Source organism: Nylanderia fulva, unplaced genomic scaffold, assembly GCF_048542155.1.
Source record: "Nylanderia fulva isolate GAGA-0341 unplaced genomic scaffold, ASM4854215v1 Scaffold41, whole genome shotgun sequence".
NCBI classification, from domain to species: domain Eukaryota; kingdom Metazoa; phylum Arthropoda; class Insecta; order Hymenoptera; family Formicidae; genus Nylanderia; species Nylanderia fulva.
In genome coordinates this window covers 1517837-1540484 of record NW_028190488.1, presented here as the reverse complement: position 1 = coordinate 1540484, position 22648 = coordinate 1517837, and the positions used below count along the sequence as shown (strand labels likewise).

Here is a 22648-nt window from a genome sequence, read left to right as displayed (position 1 = left end):
TTAACTCCAAAACGTTTAGTTTTCAAAAAACCTATTTTTTTCAATCGCTTATAACTCGAAAATTATTGACTTCTCAACATTTTTGCTAAGGAAAAATCGTCTCCAAATTGGCCAGAGAATCCGCCCTTAATCATTGGTCCGTTAGTTACCGGACACCCTGTATATATTATATAAAAGTGTATAGCACGTCAGAAGCTTGTGAGCTTACAGCGATAAGTAAAAACAATTGCGTATCTATTTCATTGCGTTTATCTGTTTAAACGCGCGCTTTAATTTTTCCAACGTTTTTGCCTGTTTATATTTTAAAGGTCCTCTCTTCTAAAAATCTTGTTTTAAAGATCCTCTCCGCGAGCAAAATTCGAAAACATAAATTATTTAATATTTTTACTTTATTATTTGTAAATCCTTGGTAATTTCAACATTTTTCTATTTGAAAATTATTAATTTTCTATTGCCAATTAATTTTATCACAGACTTTACTCTTACTCCCATTGCACTTTCGTTTGCGGTTTTCAGTATACGATTTTTTATCGTAGTTACTGAAAATTATTATTGTGAATTATACTTGTGCAGTGATTTGAAGAATTTACAATTTCGTTGAAATTGTTGATTTTTCAAAAAAATTACGAGATTCGCGGAAATTGCGTGCTTTCTTGGCATTTTCCGTTCGCGGCAGGCGGTTTATTTTTGATTGTTGCAAGTGTTTTTGTTTTTTTTTTATTAAAATAGATAATAATAATGTGAAATAAATCACGATATTTGACAGATGTGCATATATATAGAAATTGTAATAATAATAATATTATATCATAAAATTGTAAATTGTTTCAATTTTTTATAGACTGCGATAAAAGATTTTACATTTGGATAAGAAACTGCGGTAAGTAAAAATATAAAATTCTTGAAAACGTACCAAAAATATTTGATAACGTAAAAAGGTGAACTTTGAAAAATAAGGAACTTAAAAATTGCACTAATAAATGGGCTATATGTGAGCCGTGCGCGGATGTAAGGTGTGTTATATCGAAATTTAATTAATAGAATTGAGAATTAATCCCAATTTTAAGTCTTACAAATGTCCAAGCTAATTTTTTGTACCTCGTGTACATTTTTGAAAGTTATATCGAAAAATTAAATTTCAATGTGCGTTTTACATCTCACATTTCGCATACGGCTCACATATAGCCTATTTATCTCTTATACTTTATTTCAACCCTTATAGAAATTTATTACTAGTAACGCCAATTTATCACTTATTTCGAGTAATTAATCACTTTTATTTCGAATACTTAAATTACTGTATATTATAGTATTTTAAATACTCGAAATATATATATAAGTGATTAATTGGCGTAGTGATAAATTTCTACAAGAGAATAAGGAGCCTTTAAATTCTTAATGTAAAAAATTTCAAGTAATTTTCTTTAATAAAATTTAATTAAAAAATTTTTAAACACTGTGTTAAATCACATTTAAAATTGTGATTATTTCAAGAAAAAAACATTTTATGTGTAAAAAATATATTTTTTATATTTAATAAATTTTATATATATGTATATATGCATATGTAAAATATTCTCTCTCTCTCTCTCTCTCTCTCTCTCTCTCTCTCACACACACACATACACACACAACGGGGGCCAAATCTCTCAAATTGGTCTCATGATCAATTAGCCTGGATTCGCACCAGGGGCAAAGTCTGTTGGTAATGTCAAACGAATTTAGCCTGGACTTGCACCAGGGGCAAAGTCTTTTGGTCGAGTCTACGAAATTTAGCACGGACTCGAACCAGGGGCAAAGTCTTTTGGTTCAAGTCTACGAAATTTAGCACGGACTCGAACCAGGGGCAAAGTGTGTCGGTAAGGGGCAAAGTCTATCGCACGAAGATGGCGGTCTCTTCTTTAGGCAGGCCTTTGGCGATCTGTCTATTAATCTGTGGTGCGGAACCTTTGACGTGGCTCCATCTCAAGTCGATATCTGGATGGAAACGAATGACAGAAAGAGAAATTGTAAGGTTAGTTTTTTAATTGCTGTCAAAACAATTTTATAATCACACATGTCAAGGATTTCAATATTTACTTACTTTGTTACGCACACATTTTATGTTATATAATATAGGTAATATAATATATGTTATATAATATTTACATCGAACTGTCATTAAAATTAATTCATTAAAATTCAATATATACATATCGATCGCTATATGAATTCAAAATAAAATATTTGATAGAAGCACTGACGAGTGTAATAGTACTCTTGTCAGTGATAAAAATAATATAATATTTTAATTCTCTCTATATTTTAATGATTCAAATAGAGTTGTTAATCGAATAAATATATTATATAACTACAATTTTTAATCCTGTCGAAGAAAATAATAACCACGTATACGATCAATATTTTCTATATATATTCTAAGAATATAATAAAAATAAACACAAAATGAGAATAGAATGATTAATGTGCTTGCACATTTGTTTTTTTTTTAATTTGTACTTTTATTCGGTGTTACGATGATTATAGTATCAGCTGATATCGCAATAATAATATAATATTATATGAGATTGCTGCGTAATGCTTTTAAATTGTTTTAGATTTTCCCTTGCACGCGCGCTTTACGATAATTGTGAATAAATGCATAATTAATGCGCTTCATAAATTGTTGGCAATTTTACATTGAAAATTATTCTTCTCATTTTTAATGTTTAATCTCATAGAGAGAAATATACATTTTGAAAAGAAAAACAAGTGTTCAATATGAGTTATCTGTTAACATCATCTGTATATAAAAAAAACTTCTATAAATTACTCGAATATCTTGACGCATTTCCACTTTCATTTCACGTTCAAAAAAGGTTATATGTATATGTGTTAGTTTTTTTTAATTATGTAACATATGATATTTAGCAAAGGTTAATCTATACATTTTGATAAACGCTAGAGAATTTTTAGTCTATACTTTACATCATCAACGTATATTATTTTTATGTAATTACAGACGACAAATATATGCTAATAAAAATCAAAGAGTAAACTTGAAAAATCTTATTCTTAGAAAATATATAAAAATTTGTAAATGGAAATATTTTTATATTTTATAAATTGTTTAAAAACATTATTCCGCTTGTTTAGATAAAACAAATAAATTTACAATCTAGCTCATTTTTATTTAGCTAAAACTTAAAATAAAGAGAATTATTTTATTTAAAATGCATTTACATATATTTGACTTTATTTTTCTTTAGATGACTTCGAGATTATATATTTAAACGGACACTGCGATTGATGTTGAAGATTTGAAAAATATTGCTCATGCGACAATCACAGCTCCATCAGCTGTTACCTGTTGTATCAGCTATTGTCAATATTCTACCAACAATTGTACGTATCTTGTGTCACAAGTTTATCTCCTTTTAGTTGAAAAGTTACAGAAATGTACCGAATATCAAAGAGATATTTTGAAAAATATGAAAAAATGCGTACGAGACTGCTGAATAAATCTTATTACTTATTCAAGAGAGGATCTCAAATTCACAAGTAAACTATATATAGTAACTTATTAATACATGTAATATACAAATTTTCAAAAATTATATCAAATTTGAAACAGTGCAATACATTCTCTTTTTAAATATTTTAAAATATGGAGTTTATCAAATATTTTATGATTTTTTTCTCACAGATTTATTTATACTACATATTTATTTGTTTTAAGAAATTATTAAAAATAGAGTTTTGTGTCTGTGTAAAAGAGGAATATAAATAGATTTGAGCAAAGTATAACAAATTTGTCTGTGCAAATGATTAAAAAAATAAAATGTGTTAAATATGCAATAAAAATGAAATTAGAATAAATATTTTTTTAAGAAGATTTGTAATTTCGTTTCTAGAACAAAAGCTAAATATTTATATATATTTTATCTTTTGAAAAATTGATTTAATTGATAGATTCAGATAAAAATATATGTCACAGTCACACTAAGGGGGCACAATTAATGATATTAAACAATTACAGTGTAATTATGTTTATTTAAAAACAGTCACAATTTAAAAAATATAATACAAATATTTATATTTATATTCGCATAATTATTTCAGCTTTATAATAATAAAATGAAGCAGAACAAAATTGTAAAAAAGAAAATATTTAGCATACTGTGTGTATATATTTCATGATATATTACATCATATATATATTACAAAAAAAGAAAATAAAATGACTTGCGAGAAAATGATTCAATATTTTTTTTATTTAACGATTCGATAAAATATAAATTGTAATTTTTGCTAATTATTGTAAATTAAATGATTGTTAGTTAAACTATATATTAAATATTTGTATTATATATTTACGTACTTCATTCGGAAAATTACATTAAAACATTAAGAATTATACATATAATCTTAAATTTTTAATTGTCACGGATAATAATAAATTTTATTAATATTTTATATTAACATATTTTTTTAAATAAAATAAGATATAGACAATAAAGTCTTTCAGAGACACAAACGTAGATGTTCTAAAGAGATCTAAAAGATATTCTTTTTTTCAGATTAAAATACAAATTATCTAACTTGAGATCAAGAATGTCTCATGTAGTATAAAAAGTATGCAAATATTAAGTTTATAAATGTAAATTTTTTTGAAATAAGATACAAAGCTCTAAAAAAAAGACACATATACATATATATGTATATATGTATATGTATATATATGCTTCATGCGCAGATAGAGCCACGCATAACGGTTCAGAGGTAGTTGAAAAGTTCTGATGTAAAGTATAAGAGTGAATGTAACGGTAACTGGTTAGTCAAACAGGAGGTCGTCTCTTCTTTAGGCGTAGCACACAGATTTTTTTACGCTCCTAATATCTCAACGAAAATGTTATTCAATGTGATGACCATTTGCATCCTTGTTGCGCTCGGCGCGGCTTATTTTGTGCCGCGGAAAATGTGGTATGTAATCGGCATGACTTTGATCTACCAAATAAAATACTACTACATCGGAGCAATATATCATTTTGACGATATATTTAACGCAAAATATAATAAGACAGGTAAGAAGCAGAAAAAATATGGCTTTATTTTGTATAAATTTTCAAATAAATACCTACTGTAAAAAAACTATAAAAATTGAACAATATATTATAATAAATAACAAAACTATATAACTTTTCAAAATTAATATTACTTTTTACAACAATTTTATATTTGCAATAAAATATTAAATATAGAATATAGAATTAAATATAAAAGTTAGATTAAATTAGATTAAATATAGAATTACATATAGAAATTAAATATAAAATTATCAAAAAATACAATTACAATGATTTATTTACAATCAATATAATTTTTCTATATGTTTGTAATTTTTGTAAAATTTATTTTACAAAAATTACAAAAATAAAAAAATTATTTTTTAAAACAATGATGTCTAATAATAATGATATGTGTATAGTATTATTTTACAATTTTAATTATTTTACAAGATTCAATTAAAGTTAGAATAGTATTTTGTTAATATTTTATTATATTTATGCAATAATTTTTCTTTTCAGATCTACCTTCAGTATCGAATAAAATTGCAATTGTAACTGGTGGTTCTAAAGGTATAGGAGCGGAAGTAGTTAAGAAATTGTTACAGTGTGATATGGAAGTAATTATCGGTGATTATCAGCTATTTATTTAATTATTGTCAGTGTAACATTACCATACACTAACATAAGCTTTTCAGAAATCAAATCTAATCTAATAATAATGTACTCTCTATAATTACTAGTAATACTAGTAAAATGAATGCTAAAATTTAAAAAACTACAAAAAATAGAATTGATTGTCAGTTTGATTTTTAAGAAATTCATATGTTAATACAACGAACTTTGATTAGCTTGTAGAACAACTACCGCGGGTGAAAAGCTTATCCTCGAAATTAGAAAATCTGGCATCACCAGCGGACGGGCAAAGGTTTACAAGCTTGATAATTGCTCTCTCGACTCGGTAAGAGAATTTGCGAAGAAAATAAAAGCGGATTATGACAGAATTCACATATTAATCAATAATGGTACGTCGGCGGCATGAAAAGAAATATAATTCATTTTAAGTATGTAGAATGTAAAAAAAGCTCGTACGAGACTAAATAATAAAATATTCGTTGTTTTCTTTCAGCTGGCGTTATGTTTATCCCGTATAGAGTAACAAAAGACGGTTTCGAAGAACAATGGGCAGTAAATTATTTATCACATTTTTTACTAACATCTCTTCTTCTACCATTAATAAAAATAGGAGGAAATCCTGATGATTGCAGTAGAATAATTAATATCACTTCATGCGCTCATTATATAAGTGATATAGACTTCGCCTCCATCAATAATAGCTCAAAGTAATTATGTGTAAAAGAATGTGCTATTTTTATCTATTTTCAAAATATTATTTCAGAATTATTTAATTGTATATAATACTTATTTTCGATACAATTATTTTATTATACCAGGGATACATTCTTGACGCTAGCAGCGTATGGACAAAGTAAATTAGCGCAGACGATATTTACAGTAACACTGCAAAAATTATTAACAGACAAATCGTTAAATGTGCTAGTATATTGCGTGCATCCAGGTATAGTAAATACAGATTTGTTCAAGGATACTATATTAGGCCGTTACAGATGGCTTATGATGGGATGGAAGGTAACAATATAACAAGAAATTAAAATTAAAATTTTTCTAATTTTTTAAAGTTATAGTTATAAATTAATTTGTTTTTGTTACAGACACCTGAGCAAGGAGCTATTCCAATAATATATGCCGCATTGAATAAAGATATTGAAAGAAAAGGTGGGATATATATTAGTAATTGCAAAGAATATGCTCTTCCTTCAGCAGCTTTAAAAGAGAAAATCCAAAAACAATTGTTTGAATTCTCCTTAAAACAAGTACGGTTAAGCGATTTTTTCTAATATTTGTAACAAAAATTTACAATTATTTATTTCATCATATATGTATGTCGATAAACCATTTACATTTTAAAAAACGATAAAAAAATTAGCATGTTTTTTACATTTAAAAAATCATGCATTAAACTTTATTCTAATTCTACTCATAAGAAAAATGTGTTGAATACTTTAAATATATAAAATATTTGAATATACTAAAACATGCAAGTATTCCAGGTTTCTGTTCTTTATGTTACAAGATAAAAAATAGCATTTATAATATCGTTGCTTTGAAGGATGCATTTTATATGAAGTAATTTACACAGATATTTATACAGATTAGATCTATACATAATTTTTTACGATCTCAAATTTGATATCATATAATATCATTTCGCAATTCTGTCCATTAAAGAAAAAATTAGTATATATATAAGGCTCAATATGATTTTTATTACAAATTGTGTGATTTATATTATTCATTATTAATAACCTACATTACATAGTGTAACAAAATGTATTATGGCATATATAACATAAATCTTTGGAATATAATTTTATTATTATTTATATAAACTAATAGTTTATATAAATTTGCCTGAATTTAAGATCTTAACTGTAAATAATAATAATAAAATTAAAATACAATTAATTTTATATACAAAACATATGTTATATATTTTTCCAAAAATTATAGTTTATTAATATAAATGCAAATTAAATTGTTTGAAAAAATGAATAAAGATTAGATATGTTTAATAATTTCATATTCCTCAATTTAATCGAATTTTTCTTAAAAAGATGAACATTTATCGCTGAAATCAATTTCAAAAGAGAATTCAATATTGAAAAAGAAAATCTAAATAATGATTGAGAAATAAAAGCTACAACTATCTTAAAAGTTCATAAAAAGTTCAGCGACAAATAATTTATAGCAATATGCATATTATTTATAACAATTGTATTATTATGTATAAAACATAAAAAACAGTGTGAAGAGAGACTAGAGCACTGTGCCAAAATATTAATACAGCACTAGCAATGTACAGGTATAATGAAGATCTTACTCTGTAGAAGCAAATAAAAATAACATTTTCACATTTTAACATTACACAAAATACAAATAGATAACTAATAATTAATCATTGCTTATAATCATAAATGTAAATACAATAAAAATCAGATCACATAAAAAAATAATTAATCTAGATATTCTACCATAATATCATATACATTTTGCAGTTCTTTCTTTTAGATTTTAGATTATTTAGATTATAAAACAGAATTCATTTATCTATTAAGATAAAAAATAATTTTCATTGATTATATATACTGCATGAGAGTTACAATATCATTTATGTTTTCATATGCTATTATGAATACATATACATATAGTGAGCTGCTATTTTTTTAAATAGCACGTGTGTGTGTGTGTGTGTGTGTATGTATGATAAATACATATAAATATTGCACATTAGAAATAACTTTATACACTGTAGGCTTGTGTAATGTCTTGTAAAAATCTTATTATTATTATTAAGATTTTAGAAAAATTATCAAAATCCATATTGTGATAATTAATATTTGTACTTTTAAAGTAACAAAAAGTACTGCAGTTATGTAAAATGCATTTCTCTCTACGGCATATGGAAATAAATACTTAAATAATTTAACATCACACAGAGAAGCAGTATTACTTCAATATAATAAAAACTGATAATAAAGCATACCTATTTGATAATAGAGCATTAATTGCACTATAAAAATTTAAATATATATATGTATAAAATTTAATGTCCTATAAAAGCTAGTGCTTAATAATATATTTAAATTCTTGTCTCTTTGCTATATATTAAATATATCTTACAACATAGTATAATGCAACGTAACATATAATATAACACTAAACAATAACACTATCACTCTTTTTTAAAGATATATTAGATGTTTTCTATGTTATCAAATATTGATACACTTGATATTCAATCACCATGTCTATAAAAAAGATATATTGTATGTTTATATATATATATATAACATACATATATCTGTAGGTGTATATATAAAACTAAAAATACCTGAAATTGTGCTTAATATTACATACAAAAATTACTTAAGAAAGTCTACTACAACCGCAATTACTACTATCACCAATTGATGTCGTTTTACCATTTATTGAAGTTGTATTCGTTTCATATCGAGGTAATTCCTTACAGCGTGCTTGCTAAAATACATGGTTATTGCAAAATATACTATACATGAAACACTTTAAAAAAAAATATGTTTACTTACTTCCATAAGTTCAGCTGCTATTTCCATAAATAATCTTTCTACATTTTCTGCCTCTTTGGCAGACGTTTCTAAAAAGTACATTCCGTGTCTTTGGGCAAAATCTTCACCCACATGTGTTGGTATTTCTCTATCTTCTCGATCAATTTTATTTCCTATAATGTTCAAGAACATATATTAAATATAGTCACAATAATTCTTACACGAGAGGGTCTCTTATTTTATATCTTCTAGCTTACCTACTAATATCCTAAGAACTTTATTACTTGCATATTCTTCAATTTCTCTTAACCAATCGGGTAAACAATCAAATGTTGGTTGACAAGAAATATCATAAACTAATATCAATGCATGTGCTGATCTATAATAACTTTGAGTAATAGAACGAAATCTTTCCTGACCTGCAGTATCCCAAATTTGCAACTAAAAGGAGATAATAAAGAGATTAGAATATATATATATATATATATATATGTGTCATATAAATATATTAGATTTATATTAAGCTATATATACCTTGACTTTTTCATTTTCTACTTCAACGGTCTTAATCATAAAATCGACTCCAATTGTCGCACCTTGTCCAGGTGGAAATAAACCCTGCAAGTTTCAACAAATTCAATAAAATCATAGATATGCTTCCATGGATATACAATTCTGATTATTTTGATCAAATTGTATATGTATACTGAAACTATATTTATTCTCCAAAAATTATCATAAACGTAATCAATGTATATGTACTTTACTTATTATTTATTATTCTACTTTATTCCAACATATATATTCAGAAATTGTACATATTTATTTTTAAATGCTAGTCAATAAATAGGAATAAATTAAATCATCAACCAAATTAGCAGTAATTAATTTATTAATCTTCACAACGTTTTGACCATGTGGTTGTGGTCCTTCTCAAGTGAACGGTAAAATAAAATCAAGTTATAAGAAAAATTAACATTTTGTCGAATTTAACATTATAAATCTTAATAACAAAGTCAAGAAATTAAAAAACGAGAGAAAGCAACATCTCTCACAGCAAGGATAGTCAACAGTATATTAAAAATTCATTCATTTTTAATATACTGTTGACAATCCTCACTGTAAAATGTTGATTGCTTTCTCTCGCTTTTTAATTTCTTGACTTTGTTATTAAGATTTATAATGTTAAATTCGACAAAATGTTAATTTTTCTTATAACTTGATTTTATTTTACCGTTCACTTGAGAAGGACCACAACCACATGGTCGAAACATCATAAAGATTAATATAAATTGATTACTGCTAGTTTGATCGATGATTTAATTTATTCATATTCAGAAATATTTTTCTTTAAAAAATTTACAATATTTTTTATCATAATATACAAGATAAATTAAATGAACTCACCAGCACAAAAATTTTAAAAAATATCAGGCAAGAGAAAAAGAAAAACAGTGCGTAATATCAGGTAATCCATGAAATAACACAAGAGAAAAGGGCAAAAATTATAATACGTATGCAGGAAGAACAAGTATAAAAGTATTATGTTTTGAATATGTAGATGACATCATCTCTACAGCTGCATAAATAATGAACTTTCCACTCTTCCAGGAAACGCATCCGTGCGCGAAGAATTGGCGTGCCAGGAAGCTTCACGCGAGAAGATCGAGATCTATTTTCCCCTCGGATCGCCCAACCGAATCCGAAGCGAAGAATCATCCAAACATCACCTGACGTACCTGAGTGAATCGTCGCACTAGGCAAGTCTTGCCCACGCCGGCGTTGCCCACGAGCACGACCTTGAAGAGAAACTTGTAGTCCTCCATGTTCGCATCAGCACCAGGAAGTCAGGATCCGCCGACGAACGCGGGTTCGCGTTTTTCCTCCTATTCAACGAGGACGACACATCGGTTCGGACGAGAGAGAGACACACAGAGAGAGAGATTTTTTTTCAGGCACAACAGAACTTTCAGCAGGCGTTCACCGGTTGACAGATCGCAGTTGACAGATCGCGGGCTGCGCACGTAATGTCGTAAACGCGTGCTCTCCTTTTCGGTTTCGCGGCCGAAGGAGAGGAGGGACGGGGAGGGACCCTCGGGGAGAAAACGACTACCTCGGCATCGTCGGTCGCGCTTGCCGCTGCACACGATTCCTCCTCACTGAAGAGTTTCCCGTTTTCCCTCGGACGAGGATGCGCGCGCGCGCGGCGCGAAAGTTCCATCTGGTTCCGTCAGTCGGCCCCCTTCTTCTCCCATTTTCGCTTGTCGCGTTCTCGTCTACCTTCCTCTCCCTCCAGAGAGTTGTTGAATATCCTTTTCCAATAGACATACGATTATTATAGCTACATTTGTGGATTTAAAGATGTTATTCCTCTTTTTAGGAAGCAATGATATTTATTACGCAAGGGGATATTTTTAAGTCAACTGAACTTCAATGTGGAAAATAAAAATAAATAGGTAAATAGTTATAGATCTTTAAATGTTGTGTTAAAATATCTTATGTAAAACTGTCGTTGAACTTTTAATTACTATTTAAGATAATTGAATATTTTTACGATTTTATTGCAATGACAGATGACAGATTTGATAACTTTGTTTACTTATACTAATTTGCACATTAAATGGTTGATATGTATTTTATTTAAAATGCAGGAAGTGTAATTGCTGCAACTTTCGAAGACGAACCTTGGAAAAGATTTTTTTTCTCCTCGAAGATGATGTGATTTATCCGTCTGGCATCAAGAAAACATCATTTAACCCCACTTTTGCTTACTGTCATAATGAGTTATTTACTTTGTGGATAAAATAATTCATCAGAGAATATATTCCATTACGCTTTGATATAAATTATATATACTTCAAAATAATCAATATTGTATCTCGAATGAGTCATGAGAATTATAACTTTTTTATAAGATTACTTCAATATATGACTTTAACATAACCTCGACATCTGTCAAAGTTCTCAAGAGAATTAGGTTAGTCGAACTGTCAAACTTAAAGGAGAATAACAAAGTTATTCGCATACACTTATATATTTTGAGAATATAACAAATAATTAATTTAATTTTGATAAGACAAATCAAGAAAAAATGCGACGAAAGACAGGAGTGGGTGCGATACAGAAGCAAAAGTTGGAGCAGGAGAAATATCGGGACAAAGGCACAGAAATTCAGGAGAACCAGTTCGAGCAGATGACGAAGCATATGGAGACGTTCCGCGTGAATCTAGAGGAGTTCGCGTCGAAACACAAGAACGAGATCAAGAAGAACGCGCATTTTCGTCGTCAATTCACAGAGATGTGCGCCTCGATAGGCGTTGACCCACTGGCATCTGGCAAAGGATTCTGGTCGGTGTTGGGTATCGGTGACTTTTATTACGAACTCGCTGTCCAGATCGTAGAGGTATGCATGGCGACAAATTACAAGAATGGTGGCTTGATATCGCTGGATGAGTTGAGAACACGCTTGATTCAAGCCAGAGGACGCAGAAAAGAACATCAGGAAATCACCAATGAAGATCTGTTAGCCGCTGCAAAGAAGTTGAGGATATTTGGAAATGGCTTCTCCGTAGTTCCCATTGGTAGAGGAAAACACTTAGTACAGTCAGTACCTGGTGAACTCAGCATGGATCACACTGCAGTATTACGCCAGGCTAGTTTATCTGCAAATGCTTATGTTTCCAAGACAATTTTGTGCAAGGAATTAAGATGGGAAGAAGGCAGAGCGCAAAAGGCTTTGGATCATATGATGAAGGAAGGACTGGCTTGGTTGGATCAGCAAAGCGAAGATGAGATGTTATATTGGTTTCCCAGTTTATTCACAGCTTGCATTGTTTCCAAAGAATAAATGCTATATCAACATATTGTTATTAAATAAGTAGGAAATGTTTAAAAAAAATTAATGTTGCTTAAGATTTATATATATATATATATATATATGTCTTCATCAAATAAAAAATTAATTATTCTATAATACTTATAGCATATGAGATCCATTGTAATTGTTCCATAGTTAAGACATTGTCATCGGCAGGTCTCAAGTGATGTCACATAACTGAAATGACAAAGAAGAATTACAAAACATGCCATTTTTACAATTCTTTTTCTAATTGTAAGATTTCATAATACAAACCCAAATAATCGTTCTTTTGATACAGCATCTGGTGTATACATCTTTTTTTTTATATCGAGTAAGAGTTTCTTATTTATATCAAGTAAATTTTGTAATTCATCATTTTTTGCTTCCAATGTACGTATTGTTTCATTTTGTTTTAAAACTTTACGATGTGTAGCTTTATAATAGCCATGAAATTTTTGAATAAGATGGAATGAAGTTCTTGCTTCATGAATCCAGCTTAAAATAAAATTTTATTATACAATTATTCAAATTTGATTATAAATTAAATTTTTTAGATAATAGGATAAATTTATGTAAACTTTATTACCGTTTATTTAATTCGTCATGCTTTATTATATAATTTTTCATTTTCTTTATTGTTTCATCAAAACTTTCTTGTTGTTCCTTTAATTTCTCATCCAACAATGACTGCCATTTGGGATCCATATGTTCAATCCTGGAGAACATCAACTTGTTATAAACATATATCAAAAAGTAAGTTATTTATTTTATATAGCTATATGCATTAAAATATATATATATATATATATATATAATTAGGTAACGTGATGAAATGCAAGTTAGAAACAAATTAGAAACAATATATTTTAAATTTTACTTTTTCATATCGGCAGTGGAACTGACTATGGCTGCATTTATCTTTGATACTTCAGCCAAATATTTGGCTCTTTTGGCCTCTAATTCTTGTATTTCTCGAGTCTTACGTTTCTTCAATAACTCTGCTTGTGACTGTATCTTCTGCTCCTCACGCTCTTTCGCCGTAAATTCTTTATATCGAGAATGTGCATTGCGCATAGAATGTATCAACTTTTTTTCAATTTTTATATTATCCACGTCTTCTACAATTTTAATAGTATCATAGATACGTCTTTGCGCAATCAAACTTTTTTCGTGTTGATTTTCAATGAGACATTCCGAATTGACGGAAAAGCCGCGTTCAACAGTGGCATTACCATGAGATAAAATCAAAATAATTTTAATAAAATCCACGAAATTATCACACGGTTTCATTGACAATTTAGTTACATCTATCCATATATACATATATATATATATATATATATATATAAAGATTCAGTATATATATAAATATATATATATATATATAAAGTAAAATTATTTACCGTATATTCAAAGTATCTTTATTAATTGTATCTGTGCAATGTTGAGAGAAAACTTGTACTGGAGAAACACTGGTGCCTGGCTCATTCTTCGTTATGCATTTCTCAAGATTCATTTCGCATTTTTCGATTATTTCTTTCAACATACATTGTTTGTAATCTCTCTTACTCACTTTGTTATCAAAAACCGATTGCAATGATTTCAATTCTGTTGTTAAAGATTCCTTATCATTTGTAGCTTTATTTAATAGATTCTCTAAACAATTATAATGTTTGAGCATATCTTTTTCCTCGTCTAATATCAGGTTTTGTTGTTGAATTTGTTTTAGTTTATCATTTGAAATTGCTAAGTTTTCTTCTAAATTAGTAATCTTCTCCTGCAACTGTTGTATATCAGAACTATATTGCAATTTGCACATGTTACAAACATCCGATTCGGGATCTGCATGTTTAACTGGTTGGTCAACATTAGATTTTAATTGTAGATTTCCAAGAATATTGTCGGCTGATTTTTCCAATAAATTATCATAATATTGGCGCATTTTCTCCATTTCCATTTCTAGCAATCTGTTGCTTCTTTCTGATTGTTCCAATAAGGTCACTTTTTCTCGTAATTCTGACTTCAACTCTTTAATTTCTAATAAATATTTCTTCACATCACGCTCATGAGCATTTTTCAACTTTGCAATCTCCTCTCGCATCTTAATAGCATGTTCTTCAGCAATGGAAGCCAATTGAGCTTCCAACTTGGCATTTTGCTCCATAATTTTTGCCTTGCTTTCAAGCACTACATTTTTCTCTTTTATTGCAATTTCTATTAAATCAAGAGCTTCGGCCATTTTACATTTCGTTTCTTCATTTTTTGCCATAATATTATTGGCAATTTTCTTGCTCTCGCACAATTGTTTTTCTAAATGTAAATTTGAATCATTAAACTTCTTTATCTCTGTCTTTGTAACAAATAACTCCTTTGTTAGTGATTGTATCATATCCTCATTATTTTTATCTGTAAATAAAATTAAATAAAATTATTGATTATACTGTATATTTCATATTCAAATTATATTATATTGTAAATCTCTATACTATATATATTTAATGATTAACCTTTTTGTTGAGCATTTCGCTTGAGATCCTGAAGATTATTCTCTATTTTGTATTTTTCTTGTTTTAATGTTTCTATTGTCTTTTTACTTGTCATCCAGAGAGAGTGTTGTTTTTCAAATTCGTCTTTAACTTTAAGTAACTTATTCTCTAAAGCCATTATAGCTTCTGAATGTGATTGTTTAACAATTTCCAATTGCTCTTCATAATACTTTACATATTTCCATTCTAATTGTTTAATTTTTAATTTTTGTTCGGAAGCATCTATATCTTTTATCTGCAACAGCTGAAATGCAGAATCTTTTTCTGTTGTCAAAAGTCCAATTTGCTGTTTTAAATTTGCGATTACTTCATTTTGAACATTATTACACTCTTTATTGCAGTACTCTTCCAAATGTACACTTGAAATAAAATCACGCATGGTATTATTGCTATCTTTGCTTTCATCGCATAAAGTTTGTAGCTGGGAACGTATATTTTGTTCTACCTGCAAAATATTTATTTCATAAAGTTATCACTATGTAATTATTTAAAGAACAAAGTACAATTTAAAAAATGTTACCTATTAATATTACATAGGTTGTAATGAACAACTTACTTTGCATAATTCTACCTCTTCTTTGAGTTCCTTGGTCATATTATGAATAGCATCATTCTTTTCCTCTCTGGAATATAAAAAAATTATTTTTTATTCAATAAAATATAAAATCTGTTTGTTTTGCTTGCTACAGAATCTTAAATTTGATAAATTAACAAGCATACAAGAGAAAATAATTACTGTAATCTTATTAGATTGTCATTGTATTATTTTGATGTTAAAAAAAATTTTAATCTTTCTTTATACACTTTCATAAAGTAAATTAAAGTGTGGAGATTGGTTAAAATAATATTTTTAACATCTTAGGTTAGTGTTAGAAGTTGGACTATACCACGTGCGAGCCACATGTTTCAGCCGCATTATTTTTTTTACAGTCAAATTTTATCACATATCTTTTCCCGAATAAATATTTATTTTCAATTCTAAAAAATGCAAGCAAAGCAAACAAACATATTCTTTCACGAGATTTTTCAACTTCGTACATACCCAGATTTTGACATGTGTTCCGACTCAAACATTTTATCGCACTCATATAGAATAATTGATTAACTTTTATATAAAAAGGCAATATTATATACTAATTTATAAAAAGTTTAATCTTGATACATTATTTTTCTGTAAGGCACGTAGCACGATTTTTTCGATACAGTGTTTGACTGTATACCTGAGTGATCAGAAAATACTGAAACTCAATATTTATACTGAAACGTATAATTATCCTAGCTTATCCTTATTGCCTTATATTTGCTCTATTTTGGTCTATTTCGACCTATCCTGGATCTATCCTTTTAAAAACCATTTGGAAAACTAGTCAGAAATTAGGCTATGTATATGTATGTCTCCGATGTGCGTTGCTAATGGCAACATGATACAGCTGACTGCGTAAACAAAAATATTAATCAGTATTTTAGACTCAATTAAATAATAATATATGTATATGTGATTAAGAAATGTCAATGATTTATTAATATCTCAATTAATTTTGATACTTAATTAACTTTAATTTTTCTGTAATAATTCTTATTTATGTCAATGATTTTATGTAATAATATGTATAAATATATAATATAAATATACACAATATAATAAAATGTTTAATGTGTAATATATGTAATATAATAAAATTTAATATATAATAATAAAATGTATATGTATGTAATGATAGAAAATAATGTAAATATATAAATATAAAGTGTGTATATATATCGATAGTGCCAGTTTATCGAACAAGGTATAATTCGAATTCGATTCACGTAGTATCGCGCGGTATCAAATTTGAAGTTGCCGCCATTCTCGAACCTTTCCGTTCATTAGCGAAATGTCGCCTGGACGGGACGGATCGATTGCGAGCGGCTTTGCCTTGAGATGTATATTTCGTAAGTAAAATGCACTTGTTTCTACATTATCATATTTGTCAAACATGTAACATGAGTTCGATGATTTGTTTGGCATAGATCGATGATTTGATGAAGCTCGTGATTAGCGAGATTAATTACTCGACCGTAATTTATTCACGCCAACAATCGACAAAGTCGACAACTATTCATATGATTTATATCTTGCATTTCGTACATATATTATCTCTAATTTTAACTCAATTTGTACTTTCGCAGCGTAATACATGCAAAAAAGATAGTGATAATGATTCTTAAATAAAAAATATATATTATTTGTTCACAGATGCAGCATTGACGCGGTGGCTGTTACGTGAAATTGGCCGCGGGAGTTTTGCACGTCCGCCATATTGGTTCGCGAGATATTGCGAGTGCGAGATATCGCGAGTGCGAGATATATCGCGAGTGCGAGAGATGTCGCGCGCATCTAGCGATTCGTAGTTCGCGCGCGTTCTTTCTCCCGCGTTATTCTTTCCGAGCGGTTGGTAGCTTCGCGCGCGTTTCGTTTTCCCGCGTTATTCTTTTCGTCGTAACGTAGTGAATCGCGTATCGTGTCGGAAGTGCCGTATAAAGTATCGCGCGATTGTTTTATTCCGTATATAATAATTAGTGCGCATGCGACCTCGTAATTAACCGCGATGTGTTATTTTCACGTGTAAGTGCCAGGAAGGAGGAATATGAAAAGAGGATAGGGAGGAAAAGAAAAAGATCCGAACGAGGTTGGACGACTACAGCAATCAAAGTGAGTAATATATATATTTATATAAAATTTCTATTGAAAATTGATATTTGCTGATAAAATCTTGTAGATATATCCTTGGAGAGCGCATTACTAATCCAAAAAGTAGTCGATAATATTAGTGTGTCTTTGGAGCATATTTGATAATGATCATAATAGGAAAGTCTAGATCTAGCAGTCTTTATAATGCATGGCATTTATTAACAGAAGTAAACATGCAAAAATTCATAAAATATATAAATGTCAGTCACTTATTCAATATAAATGAATTAATTTTCAAAATGAAAAACTTATATTTCTTTATTGATATAATGAACTAAATATATAAATAATTTAATATATTAACAAAAATATATATTATTTAAATTACTTTCAATTTATTGATAATGAAAGTTTATATTATGCATAACTTATTTAAATGTATATTTATATATTTGATATAATTAATGTAGGTATTACATATTTTAGTTTAATTAATACAAACATCGCAATTATAAAATCAACAGCATAATACAACCATAAGTTTAATAACGAATAAATAAATAACTATAATTTATATTTTTGATCGATATGATTTATCTTTATATTATTATCAAAATATATTTATATAAGATTTGAATACATTAAAGTGAGATGATCAAATTAATTTAATTATATTAATTCAGTTTTAATAATATGTTAATAATTTTAGACTATTAAAATACACTTGATTAAATTAGCATTCAACATTAATTTATCTCTTTTCAATAAATACTGTATAATAAAAAATGTTATAATAATAGACATAATAGAACATATAATATATGTATATTTACTATATATTTTAGTATATATAAAAATATATATTATTATATTCGAAAAATGTGTCTTTAAAAAATTTGATTACTTACAATATGATATAAAAATCTGAAAAAATAATATTTTTTTTAATCGGAAAAATAATGTAAAACTTAACTTTTATAAGACAAAATTTTTATGAATTATAAAAATTAAACTATTTTATATTTCTTTATTTACTTTTACATTCAAAAGTGTAAAATTTATTTTATATATATAATTTTTCATTACATTAGTTGAGATAGAAACCTATTTAATTAATTTGTAAAAGATTAACATATTATCATACATATTACAATATCATGTCACGTGTTAGGGAGATACAAACTTTTTGATACTATTAGGGTTAAATCCTAAAGTTGCTTGCTACCGAGGGCGGTATCAGGGTGATTTGAAAGGGAATTAAGAGTAGCCTCAGGAGAGCAGCGAAACTTTCAGATCTCGTAGATCGGAACACGACGGTGACGACGGGAACCAGGAGGTTGAGGGAATTCTGGAAGGCGTTATCTATCCACCCGCATGATATCGGGGGGAGGGGGGAAATGGGGGTGGGAGGTAGTGCCGAGAGAGCGTCGGGACGCCTCGGTCCTCGCGCTCAGTCACCGCCCAAGCCGCGTCGAGAGCAATTCGCCGTGTCGCATGCCAAAGAAACGAAAAGAAAGAAAGAAAAAAAGAAAAAGTGCATCCGCGCGCGTGTTCCTCTGCGGCAACGTGTACGTCGAATGCACCGCAACCCTTGTCGCAATCTTCCCTCGTATCGTTGCACTCTTCGTATAATTTCCCGTATCTCAATGATTATTCTCTCCGTTCGCGGGATCGCGATCGATCGGCTGCACGCGAGCAAGAGTGAGAACCCGTGATCGGTTATCACCTTTTAAATTTGAAGCTAACGCGAAAAAAAAAAAAAAAGAAAAAGAAGTGGTGGTTTCGTTGTGTCGTGGAGGTGCATTCGCCGGCGCGGACCCTGAAGGCAACGCGTTCCTCTGGAGGCGCTCAGGAGACAATCAAGATCCATCGCTGCCCGGAGATGTCGGAAAGTCAAGGTCAGTGCTGTGATGCTGCGACCGCGGTGTAACACGCGTGCTTGCTGCACTTGTCATCAAGATGCACGCGGATGCATCGAAATTTCGATAAAATCAAAATTTGATATTTATTGCAAGCGGAAGTTTTCAAATTAAAATTAGTAATTATTATTTAAAATTGATTGAACAACATGTATACACGTGCACACACTGACATGAAAAATTAATAGTTATTTTTTTAACTTACTTTATATTTCTTGAAGTACAAGAAGGTATAAAATAGGAATAAGAAATGGATGAAGATACGAAATATCAATTTTTTGACTGATTTTTTTAATGAGAATGGAAGAGAATGAATTGTTTTATTAAGAGCTTTTTTGCTTTTCTTTTTTAAAACCCTCGTTTCTCGAAGAAAATATGTATAGTGATGGCAAATAAAAGATATTCCTTTCTGAGTGAAAAGTTAGTTTAAGTGAAAAAGTAGGTCACTAAGAGAATTTTTAATAACATTAACATTACGATTTATTCTTCGATTTCATTTACTTGCCATTATAATATCTCTATACGTATATTATATAAAATGTTTAATTTTCACGATATTAATTTTTAATAATTTTCTTAAATTTTTAATGATTTTTTAACAGTCTTTGTAATGAATGTTTGATTTATCAAGAATATTGTCATTAATGATTGTAACTATAGCGATCAATATTACATCCTGTTTTATTAACCCCTACGGATTCATCGTGTAATCTCCAGGTATTATGCCCCGCGAAATCATATTAACTTATTTGCATTCACAATTGCAGTCTGTTTAAATTTGTAAACCAGCAGTTTTCACAAAATTTGTCCAATTCATAATGTTATTTATTCAGCATAATTATTTGAGGTCTTATTTTATTTATTCATTAACAATCTTATAAAAATATAAATTATATAATTATATACAATTTAATTATAATTATACATTATAATTACAATCAAATTATAATATATATTTATGCAATAGTATATTTACATATTAATATATTTTATTTTGTTTTATCTTAAATATTATATATACAATATACGTATACACAGATATATATATATATATATATATATATATTTATATACATGTATATATATGTGTATATGTAATATATATTACATTTATAATTAAAAATATTTATAAATATTAATAATAATTCTAGTTTCTATTCTGCCAATGTAATTATGTATTAGATGCGCGGATGTGTATCAATGCGCTTGTGGATGCAAATGACATAATCTGAATAATTCATCGTTCTGTTGTTAACATGGATCATGATCGAAATATCAGTATTGATAAGCTTATTGACAATTAAGCTAATTTTTTTTTTTCTGAAAAAATTAATAATGATTCGAAAATTATTCGCGAATATAAACGACAAGACGCATGCGAATAAGAAACGCGTTTTTATCACACATTCATACTTTATGCGAATACTCGAAGTCCTCGTGAATCTTGCAGCAACGCTTTGCAAACTTCAACCTTGTCTGCTTTAATTAAGAATACATTTTATCAGACAACACATGCGCGACACACTACCAAGAGACAAAAAAGAATTGTCGGTTCCGCGACGTTTACGATCTCGTCGCTACAACTTCTTGATTAACATCGCTGGATCGCGCGTTCATAACTGCAGTTCTTCCGAAGTTTCTGTCATAGGGGTAATTTTGTGGGATTTAACTTAGTTAGAGCTCATCTTCAGCCAACTTTTCGAAATTGTACTCTGATAAATACATTCCTATTTTACCTCTTTTTGATGTTTTTCCCTTTTTCTTGTTTACTGTGATTTCACGCCGTTCATTGTTTTCTCGGTTTTTTGATGTATCGAAGAGAAAAACTTTGAGAAAATTTTCTTATGCGTAAGATTGATTAAACTAGCTATAATACTGCCTGCTGCGAAGTGTCGGAGAAAGTTAAATTAACTTCCGACAGTTACTAGTCCTTAGCTCTTATTGTCATGAAAATTGTCAGGAGTTTGAGTTCCGAATATCTGGACCAAGATTGTAAAATGATGTTAATATGAAAGATGATATTCAATAAAATAGGAAAGATTTTAATTAAATTAAGATTATATTATTCATAAATATTATTATGAATATTAAAATGAAAAGAAATATAATATATAATAATCCTGATAACGAAAGATTTATTTTGCATATTACGCAGAGACAAATATAAAAAATATGTTGTGCAAATATGAAAAAATGTTAAGTTTACTATGATTATAATTTAATATAAAAAAATGTTAAGTAATATACTCTGCTGCCTTATATTTCGTGTTTTAAATTTATATTCTATGAAAAACAAATATATATATAGCACATTTAGATTCATATTTTTTAAATTAATTTTAAAGATATATAGTATGTAATGTATAAAAGCGATTTTTAATTTATATTTCTCGAGAAACTAATTAATTTTTGGCCAAATTCTTATAAGTAAATTCTAGATTA

General features: G+C 28.5%; 5 protein-coding genes across 6 annotated transcripts in view; 3 read left to right on the top strand and 2 right to left on the bottom strand.

Moving 5' to 3' along the window:
* Positions 1-1908: 1908 nt before the first annotated feature.
* Positions 1909-8618, top strand: LOC114939807 (polyprenol dehydrogenase). The gene is made up of 8 exons (XM_085486229.1): positions 1909-2014; positions 3249-3384; positions 4560-5063; positions 5568-5675; positions 5897-6070; positions 6175-6388; positions 6500-6695; positions 6779-8618. The coding sequence occupies exons 3-8, from the start codon at positions 4889-4891 to the stop codon at positions 6962-6964; spliced, it is 1053 nt and encodes a 350-aa protein (XP_085342355.1). The 5' UTR covers positions 1909-2014; positions 3249-3384; positions 4560-4888; the 3' UTR covers positions 6965-8618.
* LOC114939813 (ras-related protein Rab-30) lies at positions 7885-11470 on the bottom strand. Its single transcript, XM_029314239.2, has 5 exons — positions 10951-11470; positions 9746-9829; positions 9469-9652; positions 9233-9384; positions 7885-9164 (listed from the first exon to the last, which is right to left on the bottom strand). Exons 1-5 carry the CDS (start codon positions 11035-11037, stop codon positions 9054-9056), a joined length of 618 nt encoding a protein of 205 aa, XP_029170072.1. The 5' UTR covers positions 11038-11470; the 3' UTR covers positions 7885-9053.
* On the top strand, positions 11376-13184 carry lsn (vacuolar-sorting protein SNF8). Its single transcript, XM_029314238.2, has 3 exons — positions 11376-11667; positions 11863-12188; positions 12288-13184. Exon 3 carries the CDS (start codon positions 12303-12305, stop codon positions 13056-13058), a length of 756 nt encoding a protein of 251 aa, XP_029170071.1. The 5' UTR covers positions 11376-11667; positions 11863-12188; positions 12288-12302; the 3' UTR covers positions 13059-13184.
* Positions 12915-17036, bottom strand: LOC114939810 (uncharacterized). Of its 2 annotated transcripts, none has more exons than XM_029314235.2 (7): positions 16659-17036; positions 16173-16239; positions 15578-16061; positions 14474-15476; positions 13657-13785; positions 13344-13565; positions 12915-13265 (listed from the first exon to the last, which is right to left on the bottom strand). In XM_029314235.2, the coding sequence occupies exons 1-7, from the start codon at positions 16688-16690 to the stop codon at positions 13235-13237; spliced, it is 1968 nt and encodes a 655-aa protein (XP_029170068.1). In that variant the 5' UTR covers positions 16691-17036; the 3' UTR covers positions 12915-13234. The 2 variants fall into 2 exon arrangements, with proteins under 2 accessions (XP_029170068.1, XP_029170069.1); XM_029314236.2 differs by lacking the exon at positions 16659-17036 and adding an exon at positions 16353-16472.
* Positions 17037-20111: 3075 nt separating this feature from the next.
* Positions 20112-22648, top strand: part of Trpgamma (Transient receptor potential cation channel gamma) — a 79907-nt gene continuing 77370 nt past the window's right edge. Inside the window, exon 1 of the mRNA XM_029314216.2 lies at positions 20112-20185. The gene's annotated coding sequence lies outside the window, so the exon portion shown is untranslated. The remainder of the gene's footprint in view (positions 20186-22648) is intronic.

What these genes read in the sequence shown, in the direction of transcription:
- LOC114939807 (XM_085486229.1), top strand. Translation starts at nt 4,889, where the DNA reads ATGTTATTCAATGTGATGACCATTTGCATCCTTGTTGCGCTCGGCGCG. An exon ending in TCACATATTAATCAATAATG is followed by an intron (nt 6,071 to 6,174) that starts GTACGTCGGCGG and finishes GTTTTCTTTCAG; the next exon opens with CTGGCGTTATGTTTATCCCG. An exon ending in TCCATCAATAATAGCTCAAA is followed by an intron (nt 6,389 to 6,499) that starts GTAATTATGTGT and finishes TTATTATACCAG; the next exon opens with GGATACATTCTTGACGCTAG.
- LOC114939813 (XM_029314239.2), bottom strand. Translation starts at nt 11,037, where the DNA reads ATGGAGGACTACAAGTTTCTCTTCAAGGTCGTGCTCGTGGGCAACGCC. An exon ending in TAGAAAATGAAAAAGTCAAG is followed by an intron (nt 9,653 to 9,745) that starts GTATATATAGCT and finishes ATCTCCTTTTAG; the next exon opens with TTGCAAATTTGGGATACTGC. An exon ending in TAGCAGCTGAACTTATGGAA is followed by an intron (nt 9,165 to 9,232) that starts GTAAGTAAACAT and finishes CATGTATTTTAG; the next exon opens with CAAGCACGCTGTAAGGAATT.
- lsn (XM_029314238.2), top strand. Translation starts at nt 12,303, where the DNA reads ATGCGACGAAAGACAGGAGTGGGTGCGATACAGAAGCAAAAGTTGGAG.
- LOC114939810 (XM_029314235.2), bottom strand. Translation starts at nt 16,690, where the DNA reads ATGTTTGAGTCGGAACACATGTCAAAATCTGG. An exon ending in AAAGATACTTTGAATATACG is followed by an intron (nt 13,786 to 14,473) that starts GTAAATAATTTT and finishes GATGTTCTCCAG; the next exon opens with GATTGAACATATGGATCCCA. An exon ending in TCAAAAGAACGATTATTTGG is followed by an intron (nt 13,266 to 13,343) that starts GTTTGTATTATG and finishes TTGTCATTTCAG; the next exon opens with TTATGTGACATCACTTGAGA.